Source organism: Wallemia mellicola (genome assembly GCF_000263375.1).
Source record: "Wallemia mellicola CBS 633.66 unplaced genomic scaffold WALSEscaffold_23, whole genome shotgun sequence".
NCBI lineage: Eukaryota > Fungi > Basidiomycota > Wallemiomycetes > Wallemiales > Wallemiaceae > Wallemia > Wallemia mellicola.
The window spans coordinates 64,305-76,470 of NW_006531980.1; the positions used below are offsets into that span (position 1 = coordinate 64,305).

The 12,166-nt window shown below is 43.0% G+C and overlaps 7 protein-coding genes across 7 annotated transcripts; 4 read left to right on the top strand and 3 right to left on the bottom strand.

Moving 5' to 3' along the window:
- Positions 1-24: 24 nt before the first annotated feature.
- Positions 25-4,062, bottom strand: WALSEDRAFT_48504 (IKI3-domain-containing protein). The gene is made up of 4 exons (XM_006960072.1): positions 3,955-4,062; positions 1,700-3,900; positions 1,131-1,650; positions 25-1,082 (listed from the first exon to the last, which is right to left on the bottom strand). The coding sequence occupies exons 2-4, from the start codon at positions 3,631-3,633 to the stop codon at positions 48-50; spliced, it is 3,489 nt and encodes a 1,162-aa protein (XP_006960134.1). The 5' UTR covers positions 3,634-3,900; positions 3,955-4,062; the 3' UTR covers positions 25-47.
- A 128-nt stretch (positions 4,063-4,190) lies between these two features.
- On the top strand, positions 4,191-5,351 carry WALSEDRAFT_70323 (hypothetical protein; the record flags this gene model as incomplete). The annotated part of the gene is made up of 3 exons (XM_006960073.1): positions 4,191-4,420; positions 4,469-5,054; positions 5,106-5,351. 3 exons carry the CDS (start codon positions 4,191-4,193, stop codon positions 5,244-5,246), a joined length of 957 nt encoding a protein of 318 aa, XP_006960135.1. The 3' UTR covers positions 5,247-5,351.
- Positions 5,352-5,441: 90 nt separating this feature from the next.
- Positions 5,442-7,140, top strand: WALSEDRAFT_33799 (NADH-ubiquinone oxidoreductase; the record flags this gene model as incomplete). The annotated part of the gene is made up of 5 exons (XM_006960074.1): positions 5,442-5,515; positions 5,564-5,583; positions 5,636-5,645; positions 5,693-6,042; positions 6,089-7,140. 5 exons carry the CDS (start codon positions 5,442-5,444, stop codon positions 7,099-7,101), a joined length of 1,467 nt encoding a protein of 488 aa, XP_006960136.1. The 3' UTR covers positions 7,102-7,140.
- Positions 7,141-7,231: 91 nt separating this feature from the next.
- Positions 7,232-8,048, top strand: WALSEDRAFT_61286 (HAD-like protein). Its single transcript, XM_006960075.1, has one exon. It carries the CDS (start codon positions 7,385-7,387, stop codon positions 8,033-8,035), a length of 651 nt encoding a protein of 216 aa, XP_006960137.1. The 5' UTR covers positions 7,232-7,384; the 3' UTR covers positions 8,036-8,048.
- On the bottom strand, positions 8,038-9,686 carry WALSEDRAFT_58527 (hypothetical protein; the record flags this gene model as incomplete). Its single annotated transcript, XM_006960076.1, has 2 exons — positions 8,038-9,380; positions 9,428-9,686. 2 exons carry the CDS (start codon positions 9,684-9,686, stop codon positions 8,038-8,040), a joined length of 1,602 nt encoding a protein of 533 aa, XP_006960138.1.
- A 25-nt stretch (positions 9,687-9,711) lies between these two features.
- WALSEDRAFT_70326 (hypothetical protein) lies at positions 9,712-10,199 on the bottom strand (the record flags this gene model as incomplete). Its single annotated transcript, XM_006960077.1, has 3 exons — positions 9,712-9,772; positions 9,827-9,961; positions 10,016-10,199. The coding sequence occupies 3 exons, from the start codon at positions 10,197-10,199 to the stop codon at positions 9,762-9,764; spliced, it is 330 nt and encodes a 109-aa protein (XP_006960139.1). The 3' UTR covers positions 9,712-9,761.
- A 35-nt stretch (positions 10,200-10,234) lies between these two features.
- Positions 10,235-12,069, top strand: WALSEDRAFT_33801 (MFS general substrate transporter). The gene is made up of 4 exons (XM_006960078.1): positions 10,235-10,455; positions 10,506-10,765; positions 10,811-11,915; positions 11,966-12,069. The coding sequence occupies exons 1-4, from the start codon at positions 10,254-10,256 to the stop codon at positions 12,019-12,021; spliced, it is 1,623 nt and encodes a 540-aa protein (XP_006960140.1). The 5' UTR covers positions 10,235-10,253; the 3' UTR covers positions 12,022-12,069.
- The last annotated feature ends 97 nt before the right edge of the window (positions 12,070-12,166 follow it).

Below are 12,166 nucleotides of genomic sequence, written 5' to 3' on the forward strand. Positions count from 1 at the left end.
AGCTTCTCTATGACAGTCGTAGATAAAAACTAATAAAATTGTTTTTTTTACAATGATTTCCAATTTATTTCTGCCATTTCTGGCTTCTTTGGTAGTTGATACTTCCTTCTGAGCTCTCCATCTGCTCTCTCGTATACAACTTTATGTTCTTCGCTAAGATCATTTGGTAACTCAAATTTATCCTCTTTCCAGCCAATTTCCAGTGATTCAATTATCTTCTTCTGTAAGTTGTCCAGTTTTTCAGTCAAAGATCTGTGTTCGTCCTCGTATGAGTATATCAACAGGTATGACAACAACCTGCTAGCCTCTCTCAATGTATTTTGAACCCTCTCTGCTAATCTTCCAATAGATGCTAAAATATATACTTCTTCATTCACTGTACCTCTCTTTCCACTCGCTTCCTTCATCGCAGCCTTTCTCTTACTACGCTTGCTTTGTTTCTTCGACGCACCTGTCATAGCACTGCTTGCGAATGTCGATGCACGTTGTGTGTATCTCGTGAATTGAGTGAATGCGGTTGTAGCTTCAGATGATACATCTACATTGTCAAGTGCTGGGTTATTCTCGAGACTTTCCTCAAGGTAGAACGCTTCCGGTGCTGCAAGCTTAGCTTTGCGAAGCTCATCTAATCTAGCGAGTTGCTTGGCGAGTTGCTCCTCCATTTCATCAGCCTCATCCATCATTGTTTCTTGTGTGTTTACGAGAGAAGGCTTGATGAATGACTCAACCAAGTCGCTCCTGTTCTTGTATATACAAATTCTGATAGCCTCAGCGAATTCGCTGCCTTTAACAAATTGGTCAGCTGCTGCTTGGACATCGTCAGTGTAGTCAAAAAGCACACGACCAGCCTCTTGGAAGCGTCTACGTTGGTTAAGGTCTTCAGCAACTCTGTAAGCAGTGTCTTCAATCTCGCTCTTTTCGATTCCATGTACTGACATCAATCCAAAGAGCTCTTGCCAAGCGTGGGCTCTGTCGTAAGCTTCCATTGCTTTCTCTGACAGTTTGGCGAGAATGTATGCCAATGCTGCATCCTTGTAGAGTTTCTTTTCCATGAGTGAATCACCATACACTTCAAGAACAACCTAGGATATAATAAGTTGACAATAATCAAATAAACGTAGTAAACTCACCTTATGATTATCTGAGTCACCTTTAGATAACTCCAAAGCATAAGTGTAAAGGTCGTGATCTTGTGTGTAGGTGATGAAGGTCTCGAGATGACCATCCGCTTTGTAGATATTAGCAAGCGCTTTCTTATATCTCCGAAGGTGGTCATCTATATGGAAACGCTGTACATCCGTCTCCATACCTTGCAACTCCCTCAAGAATGGTAAGTATTCTTTAGGATCACGTTGAGAATGTTGGGCAACCATCAAGACCAACTCAAAGTCATACATTCCAAGAGCGACATCGAAGAGTGTACGTGAATCAACCAAGAAGATAATATACTTAACACCCTCTTCCGCTATTTCACTATCTACTGATTTGAGCTTATGAAGGAGATTCAATGATGCTTCGACATCAGGTGGTGTCATTCTAACGTAAGATGTCATTATAGTTTGAGTGTAAGCTACCAAGTCTCTCTTTTCTAATTCTGTTCTGATCGCTGTACAGATCTCATTAGCCTTATCTGGTCTTGATGCGTCGATGCTAAAGGATTGTTAGATTAGGATGTTTAGAAAGAAAAGTGATCACTCACTTTTCAATCTTCTTCTTAGCGTATTGTGTCAAAGTGAGATCTTCAGTACGAAGACCAGTGAGGAAGAGGTTCAAATGATCAACTTCTGGGATCTGATCAATGAATGTTGACAATCTATCAAAGAATGCTTGAGGATTATGGTCAAAAATGATATTCATATCGATACGATGTTTCCTGCATGCAATGAAAGCATTTCTGTAATCACCTCTATCGACATCCCTCTTGACATTCTGAAGAACAAGTGGACGTGGTGCGATAGTTTCCAAGTTACCTCTTGGCATCTGTAAGACTAATCTCATAGCTCTTGGGCAACTGACCACAATTCTGCTACCCCTTTCTACTCTTCTTTCTTCCAACTCTTCAACGAGCTTAGCGTTATCGTTTTGTTCATTTAAATCGAGGAAGATTGCTTTATGAGATGATGTTGTAGCGATCAAGAACTCAGGAGTGAGGGAAAATGAGAGTGCGTTATTTGCTAATGTGGACATCATCACAGCGTCTATGTTTCCTATTTTGAGTTTACCGTTGGCTGACATAGCAACAATGTTGGATGTAGCCTCATGGTATTGCAGATGTGGGCAAAATCCATCTAACACGATATCCAACTCGTCAAGTATACCCTCTTGTGTCAATTTAAACAATCTAGACTGCGCATCCTGTATGAGAGCTGAACCGTCAGGACCTTTTACCGTAAATGAATGGTCTAATTGTACATCTGAATCGAATTTAACTTGGCTTAACTCCTCTTTTATTATTTCAAATACTCCAATAGCAGGTGAATTACTTTCAGGATTTTCGTAGGTGATTGCCAAAGTTTGTTCGTCCATCCAAGCAATTTGACGAGTACGTGAAGGCAAGCTGGTTGACTTCTCTAACGTTGGCTTAGAATGTGGTTTCGTGCCATCATAGCTGTACACTTCAAGCTTTCCTAAAGGAAGTAAGACAGCGAATTTAGAGTGATTAAACGTCAATTGTATTGGTGTTCCCTGGCTCTTGACTTGATAGAGAGACATTGGTGGTGGGACATTGGCTACACCTAAAGGAGTGAACTTGGTTTCCTCGCCGTCAACAACAGCAACTAAGCCGAGATCGTGAACCTCATTAGGCGATGAATAGACGGTCCATGCCCACTCAATAGTGCGATATTCAGATGACATAACAACATTAAGACTCAATGCAGTTTCATCGCTAAATTTGATGGACTCAACGCGACTTTTGTAAAGTTCAGTGGCGTGTATCTCCGCTTTCAAATACCAATGCCAATTACCAGTGCTATACAATTGAATAACGTCTTTACCATCAATATCAAGCCATGCAGCGACAACACTGCCATCAGCCGACCATTCAAGTTCCCTGACTGAGACAATTTTGCCTGCAACCAATTGCTCTTGTGCAACACCCTTTAAGGTGAATTCACCATGTCTAAGACCATTACGCTCGAAGAATACGACATCCAAATGGTCATATCCAGCTGCACATCCTGGTGTTTGACCAAACCTTTGGACTGCTGCGATGGAAGGAGCACCAGCACCCTTACGCCAAGCGAGCGACTGTGACAATCCAGGAGCAAATTCGGATGTAGACTGCAACGCAGCTGATGCACGACTGTATACACGAATGACTCGTGCTTTGACTTGACCATCACCAGTCTCTTTGTCAAGGAGATCAAGGGTTGATACAGCGAAGAAAGCAGAATCACTTCTCCAAGTTACTCTAGCCTTTCCGTCGTCATCTGCTAAACCAACTGGCTCTGATTTTTGCTGTTCTGTAACGAGTGAAGGACCACCTGGGAGGGAAGCAGCTTGTTTACCGGCTCTACCATGAAATTGAGTAGACTTGCTACCCCAACCAACGTTAACGTTCTTATCTTGACCGAAGTCTGTAGATCTTAATGGCATTTCAGCCAAAACGTCGAAGTTACCATTGGCTGACATGAGGAGTAAGTCGTCGTTGAGGGTGACGATGACGAGAAGTTCTTCATCTGGACTCCAGCTGGCTGCTACGATACCTGGTTCGACTGTACCAACGATTTCAGTCGGATAATCTTCAGTTTGATCGAAAGAGAAATCTTGTAAGCGAATGAGAGCGATATCACCAGATCTAGCTAAAATACAGATAGAAGAATCATCTGGTAGGTAGTTTACACTAATTAATTGAGATTGATCGCCCTCTGCAGCTTGTAAAGAGACGTTTGTAACTTCCTGTAGTAAATAACGTCAAAATGGAGTGAATTGAGGGATGAATAGGAGAAATACCTTTGATAAACCCTGAGTATTAAATGCAACAACTAAGAAATCAACTTTATTCACATTTTTCTGTTCAAATACACCGATATTGAGCTCTAAATCAGGAGAGTAGGATACTTGACGTAGAGAAGAATGCTTGGGTATTTTAGAACCCTTTATTGATTTATTAGAGAATTCTATTAAAGATCTCATATTTTGGTGATGACCAAATTTGTCAAAGAGAAGACACTTTGATAAGAACCAGAATGAGCGAAAATAATGGCTATTATAATTATTGGCAGAACAACGAGCAGTATTACCACTGGTATTATATACAACAGCAGCAGCAACTACAGAATGCTAGCGTAGGCGGTTACAATGCAGCCTACTACAACTACTACAACAATCAGCAATTCTACCCACAACAGCAGCAGCAGCAACAACAGCCGCATAGCAAACCAAAGAAGCAGAAGCAGCCCCAGCAACAGCAATCGAAGTAGGTATACTACTAGTTAGGCCCAGCACACACTCTAACACCATACAGACAATTGCACAGATGCTCACAGCCAGATTGCTTCATCACCGGTTCAAAGAAGGAAGTCGAAATACACATGATGGATAGACATCTTATATACCCACCTGGTTATCTAGAGAATGAGGCACGGAAGAAGGCATCCAAACCACCAAAACCAACGGTACCTGTAGAGGGTACGAATATAATGTTGGACACTCCAGAAGCAATAGAGAAGTGGATATTAGAACGCAAGAAGCGCTTCCCTAGTGCTGCAAACATCGCAGAAAAGCAGAAGGAGAAGGAGGATAAGATAGCTAGAGGTGAGATACCTTTAGATCCAAAGTTCACAGGCAAGAATAAACGTTCCACCAATTGGCATAACGATGATAAGAAGCGTAATACAACAAAGAAACCGCGTCTGCACATTTCTGAAGAAACGAATCTGTCAGAGCAAGAACAAGACGATGACCAGGCACCAGAGAGTGCCTCTTCAAAGATACCAACACGTATGCCACCTTCAAAGCTACTCTCTCAACCGCGTATAGAAAGAAAGAAGCTGGAACCACGGCAGAAAGCAGCTAATAACCAATTCCAGCAGCCGAATTTGATGGCTAAGGTGAGTATAATGTACTTGCAGATAAAACACTTACTAAATTACTCGTTATAGCTATTCAATGACGAAATACGTCAAAGTGTGAGTTATCTCTCCCAGACGATACGCTTTCTTGTCGCAAATGACTGTCTGGAGAACGTGGAAACGCAAATAGGAGAAGCAGAGAAGCCAGATTTGCTAACGGAAGTTGAATAATCTATATTCAAAATAACTGGCAGCTCACTGGCCAGCGGGCGAAGAAGGAAAAATAAGGCGAAAAGAGAGATAGACTAATAGATTGTATTATTTGTACATATAATTATTATATATTAATTTTTATTCACCTCTTTTCTCTTTCCTGAGCGAAATCCATCTCAGCCAACCAAATTCCTCTGGTTGCATAAAACCGTCATGTTGAATAGAGTACAGAGAAGCGTTCTGAGGTCTGCAAGGGGTTTTGCATCCGTCGCAGAGCCACCAGTAAGGTTGGTATAATATTTATAGTCTTATTTATTTACTAATAACTATTGCAGAGGATATGGTGGATTGAGAGGTGAGATACTCAATCAGTTCGCACTAACTTGCTAATAAAATGCATCTTATAGATCAAGACAGGTGAGTTCTCGATCATACCTTACTTATTCCATCTCATATCCTCTTAGAATCTTCACAAACTTGTACGATCGCCACGACTTCGGCTTGAAGGGCGCAATGAGCCGCGGTGACTGGCACAAAACTAAAGAAATCGTTCTCAAGGGTGATCAGTATCTTATCCAAACCGTCAAAGATTCTGGTTTGCGTGGAAGAGGTGGTGCAGGTTTCCCATCAGGTTTGAAATGGTCCTTTATGAACAAGCCAGGATGGGAGAAGGATCCTAGACCGCGTTATTTAGTTGTCAACGCAGATGAGGGTGAACCAGGTACCTGCAAAGATAGAGAAATCATGCGTGGTGACCCTCACAAATTGATTGAAGGTTGTTTGGTAGCAGGAAGAGCTATGAATGCAACAGCAGGTGTGTATATTCTGTCACTATCATAGAAAATGCTCACAGATACCAGCTTACATTTACATTCGTGGTGAATTCTACCATGAAGCTGTCAGACTCCAGCAAGCGATAGATGAAGCTTACAAAGCAGGTTTGATCGGTGACGATGCCTGTGGATCAGGCTACAAGTTCGATGTCTACATCCACCGTGGTGCAGGAGCCTACATTTGTGGTGAAGAGACAGCACTCATCGAATCCATTGAAGGAAAGCAAGGAAAGCCAAGGCTTAAGCCTCCATTCCCAGCTGATGTTGGTGTATTCGGTTGCCCAACCACAGTTGCAAACGTCGAAACTGTTGCCGTTGTTCCAACAATCGTCAGAAGGGGTCCAGCCTGGTTCGATGCATTCGGTAGAGACAGAAACTCAGGTACCAAGTTGTTCGCCATCTCTGGTCACGTCAACAACCCATGCGTCGTCGAAGAAGAAATGTCGATCCCACTCAAGGAGTTAATCGAAAAACATTGTGGTGGTGTCAGAGGAGGTTGGGAAAATTTGAAGGGTATTGTTCCAGGTGGTTCATCTGTCCCTGTTATCCCAAGAGACGTCTGTACTGATGTCTTGATGGACTTCGACTCGTTGAAGGATGCTCAAACTTCACTTGGTACTGGTGCAATCATCGTTATGGATCAATCAACAGATATGATTAAGGCTATTTCTAGATTCGCTAAATTCTACAAGCATGAATCTTGTGGTCAATGCACACCATGTAGAGAAGGTACAACATGGATGTACAACATGATGAACAGATTCGAGAAGGGTCAAGCATCAAATAGAGAAATTGACATGATCATTGAACTTTCAAAGCAAATCGAAGGTCACACAATTTGTGCATTGGGTGACGCAGCTGCATGGCCAATCCAAGGTTTAGTTAGACATTTCAGACCTGAAATGGAACAACGTATTAGGGAATTCCAATTAGAAAATGGTGTTGTCATGTATGGTGGTAAATTGCTCAAAGATCATAACCCAGATATCGCCATCCCTGACAATAGAGGCGCTTCTATTCCACCACCAGCAGCTGCATGAATGTAATAATATATACTAATAAAATTCTTCTTTCTCATGATACACTTTTTCTTATTTCTTATTTCTTATCGCGTGATAGAATGACGTTTGACTTTACCGCTTATCCATCATGTCTCATAATAAGCTCGTAAGTGAGAAATCAAGAAGAGAGGCAACTAAGAAGCACTAGCCAGGTGTGAAAGTACTAATATTTGATACATTTGGAACGACAGTCAATTGGAGGTATACTGTCTTGCGTGAACTCAAAAGAAAGGCGTCTGAACACGCCCAAAGGGAAGTGCTCATGAAGGTCGACTGGTCTGGTTTCCTTGAAGATTGGCGTAATAAATACAAAGAAGGCACAAAGAGACATTCAGAATACGTAGCAGAATCTTTGGAGACATTCGTAGATGTCGACAGGATACATAGGGAAGCACTCGACAATTTGACAGAAAAGTATGCCATAAGTGGTTTATACACATCCGCAGAGCTCGACGAACTGAATCGCGTATGGCATAGATTGGAAGCTTGGCCGGATTCCTCACATGGTCTCAAACAGTTACGCGAGCTAGGATACAAAATTGGGACACTCAGTGGTGCGACCACACACGCATTGCACAGTATGTCAGTCTATGCGGATCTCCCATGGGATTTCGCCTATGGATCTGACATCCCACTCACCTACAAACCGAATCCAGTTGCATATCGCGAATGCGCGAAACGGATTGGTGTGAAGCCGGAAGAATGTGCCATGGTAGCAGCTCATACTGGTGATTGTCAAGCTGCTATGCGCACGGGTATGCGTAGTGTCTACGTAGAGCGTCTATGGGAGGATGAACCCGTCAATAGCGCTTCGTTTGACATATATGTAAATGGCGTAACGGAAATAGATGACATTGAGCCATCCAGTCGTCAAATTGGTTTCGTAGAGCTTGCTAATGTACTATCAAATTAATTTTACACTTTCCACCGTCTACGCTTCACGCGAGATTCATAGCCGGATGCGTCATCATCTGTAGGAACTAACCTGTTACCTGGTTGACCTGTGCTTGAGTGCATATCCATGCTCGATGATGTATTGAGCGTTTCACCTGCTCCACCGAAGTTTACAATACCAAATTCGAGTGGTAGTTCCTTCAAAATGTTCGCGTCAATTTGAATATTCTGCAACCAAGGTGGCTTTCCTGAACGTGTATCTTGTGGCTTAGCACGATGGATACCATTTGATTGTATAACTGATTGTTTCTCTTGTTGAGTAGGTTGGGGTTTAGGTTGAGTGTTTTCAGTTTGTTGACCAGTTTGTTGAGTTTGTTCACCAATCTGCATAGCCTCGGTTGGTTGGCCTGTTTCGTTTGTTTGTGCGGGTTGCTCAGGTTGCTCTGATTTGTTGGTATCTTCCGGTTGTGATACAGGCTGTACAGGTGTTTGCTCAACTGGTGCAACTGTAGCCTGCGCACTTTCTCCTGGTTGTTCAGATGGGATACTTGGTGCTGCTTGGCTTCCTTTCTCTTCAGATACAGGATCAGGGCGTTGCGGTTGATCGATCTGATCTTGGTTGAATTGCTGAATAGCACCTGAATCTGGTCTTCCGCCTGATGCATTTGGTTGCTCCACACCTTCCATGGCTTCTCCTCCTGGATGAGTAGGTATCTCTTTGCTGGTTTCTGCAACTGGCTGTCCTGGTTGCTGAGACTGTTCTGGTGGAACACCACCATGTTCACTATCTTTACCTTTATCGTCCTTCTTCTTTTCTTTTGTAGGGAGAATGCCCTCGTCGTCATTCAAACTAGCCGCCAAAGCCTCTTGATTCTTCGCCATAAGAGAGGATTCTGTTGCAACTTGCGTTCTCTCTATGAGGGACTTCAAGGCTCTTTCTACGAGTCTAGAAGTGTTCTGTTTTCTGTCTAAATGCGCGAGTGGTGTTTGAGTTCTATGAGGAGTTGGATATACAGCCGTGCGGTGGTAAGAATGGCGTGGTGGTAGCATAGGAAGAATACCAAGTGTCGCCAATTCGCTCATTCTGAACGCTGCTTCGGCTTGTATTTCAGCTTCTGGTCCCTGTTCGTCGTCACTTGGTAGGAAATCGTGTGTAGGATCAACAAATTGCTTTTTGTAATGGATTTGGGTTGGTTGGAGAGTACCGACGTTTGCAAATCGCTTGTTACGCTCTACGACGGGATTCAACTCGCTAGGTGTCATACCAACGTCGTTAAACGCTTCACAGACCTCGTGAAGTGTCGCTTCCGTTCTGTAGGCATTCTGGGCATACTCCATTGTCATTTTTGCCAAACTTTCTATACCTTTTCGATGTTAAAATGGCTACAGTTAGAATGGAGGTAGAACTCACAGAAAACGGCGTGTCTCTCTATTTCTATCATCGCATCTTCTGTCGCCCTTTCAAATCCGACATGCTGGGCTTCCTGTGCGATAGTTCGCCGTATAAGTTGTGATGCCGTCTCTGGGCTAACCTGCTGTTTATCAGCACCGCGTAGGTTCTCTGGGTAGTAGACCTCTTTCTCATAGACGGGCTGCTCTTGATAAGTGGTGTCATATGCGTCGTCGGCGCCGTCGCTGAATAACTCGTTACCGAAGTCGTCGTTGAACATGAGGGGATGTAAGGAAGAAGTGAAGCGTGTAAAATACATATAATAGTACAATCCGTGATTTATAGTAAATAATTATTAAGATTTCTCTATTGTTTGTTAGTAAAAGAGAGTGGAGAGAAAGAAGAAGACGGTAGACCGACCTGGATGGCTGTGGCTGTGGCTTGGATTGTCGTATTTGTTAGACTTTGAGGTGCAGGGCTTATGTTCACTATCGCTGCAATCAGATTCGTCTGAGGACTCATCGAAACGCTTTGGTTTGTGATAGATGCAGCATACTAAGGAATTGTAAGCAATTAGAGGAATCACTAGATAATATATTGACAACACACTCTTAGACTTCTTCTTGTTCATATTCTCGTTATCGACAGTGCCTTCTTCCCATCTAACAGCAGATCTCTGCTCTGGCTGATGGCCACGTAGCTTGAGGACGTGTGTTTGCTGCTGTCTACTATTAGACCTCTCTATCGTCTGGCTACTACTGCCATCGTCTGTTCGGCTGCGCTCAGATTGCATGATGAACGTAGGAAATCAAGGAATGCTCGTTTGTCAGGACCAACCATCAGAGAAATGCCAGCGAGGAAGAAAGCCTCGAGGAACAACCTAAAATACTCTAGATCTCCTAAAGTCATGCCTAAGAATAAGCTACCAGATCTAGAAAGCCACTTGGAAGCTAAACAGTCAGATAGTAATAGACCTCCACAGTCTACAGGTTTGTTCGATATTTGGTACCACAAGGATAGGTCAGCGATGATCATTCTCGTCATCTTGTGTCAGTTTTATCCTTTATGCTGATGACAGCACAGCTGACACACACATTAGACCTTCTCCAAGGTGTCCCGACCGGTTTGGCATTCGGAAGCATTCCTTTCTTACTCAAATCTAAACTTTCCTACTCACAGATCGGCGTCTTCTCTCTCTCGACATACCCGTACTCACTCAAACTACTCTGGTCACCAATCGTAGACGCATGTTTCAACCAGAAACTAGGCAGGCGTAAGAGCTGGATCGTTCCTATCCAATTTCTCGTCGGTGCCATGATGTATTGGATGTCCTTCTGGATTCAAGACAGTCTAGCACAAGTGCGTCATCGCATTTTACCCATTTCTCTTTCTAACACTTTACAGGAAGTACCAGACGTCAACCTACTCACTTTCACTTTCTTCTCGTTGATCTTCTTGGCTGCAACTCAAGACATCGCTGTAGATGGATGGGCTTTGACACTCCTCAGCCACGAGAACCTCTCATTTGCATCAACAGCACAAACCATTGGTTTAAACACTGGTTACTTCCTTTCATTCACAGTCTTTTTGGCCTTGAATTCCGTAGAGTTTAGCAACAAATACTTTAGATCGACCCCGTTAGACTACCCACTCGTTACACTTGGTGGATACCTTCAATTCTTTGGTCTTGTCTTTGTTTTGTTCACAATTTGGCTTGCATTCTTCAAAAAAGAGGAGAATGTCATAGAAAACCAAGATGAAATGGATATTAAAAAGGTCTACAATCAGATGTTATCAATTCTGAAACTCAAACACGTTCAATCATTTGTAATCGTCCATTTGGTTGCCAAAATTGGTTTCCAAGCGAATGAAGCAGTTACTTCTCTTAAGTTATTAGAGAAAGGCCTCAGCAGAGAAGACCTCGCTTTGGCAGTTCTCATAGATTTCCCAGTCCAAATCATCGGCGGATGGCTCGCTGCTCGCTGGTCACAAGGACGCAACCCACTGAAACCATGGTTGGGTGCATTCGTCGGTAGATTAGCCTACGCAATTGTAGCTATGCTCGCCATAAAGCTAATCGAGCCACCTGTAACTTCATCCGTTTTTGCATCTGTTATTGCAATGACATTAGTCGGTGGATTCATGTCGACTGTCCAATTCGTCGGTATATGCGCCTTCCACACGCAGATTGCCGATCCACTGATTGGAGGTACTTACATGACTCTCCTTAACACAGTCTCCAACCTCGGTGGAACCTGGCCTCGCTATTTTGTTCTCAAGGCAGTAGATGGGCTCAGCATAGCAACCTGTCACGTTCACGAGGAAAATGAGGACGTCATTGTCAAAGCCCAAGAGTGCAGCTCTGAGCATGGAAAATCTCTCTGTACGGATATTGGTGGTCAATGTGTCGTTGAGCGCGACGGTTACTTTGTTACGAGCACCCTTTGCGTCGTTATCGGAACAGTCATTCTTTTTACCTACATATATCCAACTGCACGTAAATTGCAACGTAAGTTGAGTGTTGTATACTTGGAACACTTACTAACAATGTTAAAACAGAACTGCCATTATCTGCATGGCGTATCAAAACCAAATCGGCAAGTCATACCGTATAAATAAAACGCAAATATTGTACTTTAAACCATTTGACTTAAACTTCCGCCTTATCGTTCGACTGTCATCATATTATCTGTAATGGTGCAGGATACGCGGAATAATGCATTCCAAAGTGTGAGAATTACTTTACAGCTTATAGCTATG

Bases quoted from the DNA above. Each gene is read 5' to 3' on its own strand.
- WALSEDRAFT_61286 (XM_006960075.1), top strand. From the start codon at position 7,385: ATGAAGGTCGACTGGTCTGGTTTCCTTGAAGATTGGCGTAATAAATAC.
- WALSEDRAFT_33801 (XM_006960078.1), top strand. From the start codon at position 10,254: ATGCCAGCGAGGAAGAAAGCCTCGAGGAACAACCTAAAATACTCTAGA. The intron at 10,766-10,810 runs GTGCGTCATCGC...AACACTTTACAG, and splicing joins TTCAAGACAGTCTAGCACAA to GAAGTACCAGACGTCAACCT. The intron at 11,916-11,965 runs GTAAGTTGAGTG...ATGTTAAAACAG, and splicing joins AACTGCACGTAAATTGCAAC to AACTGCCATTATCTGCATGG.
- WALSEDRAFT_48504 (XM_006960072.1), bottom strand. From the start codon at position 3,633: ATGTCAGCCAATGGTAACTTCGACGTTTTGGCTGAAATGCCATTAAGA. The intron at 1,651-1,699 runs GTGAGTGATCAC...ACAATCCTTTAG, and splicing joins GCTAAGAAGAAGATTGAAAA to CATCGACGCATCAAGACCAG. The intron at 1,083-1,130 runs GTGAGTTTACTA...ATTATATCCTAG, and splicing joins GTGACTCAGATAATCATAAG to GTTGTTCTTGAAGTGTATGG.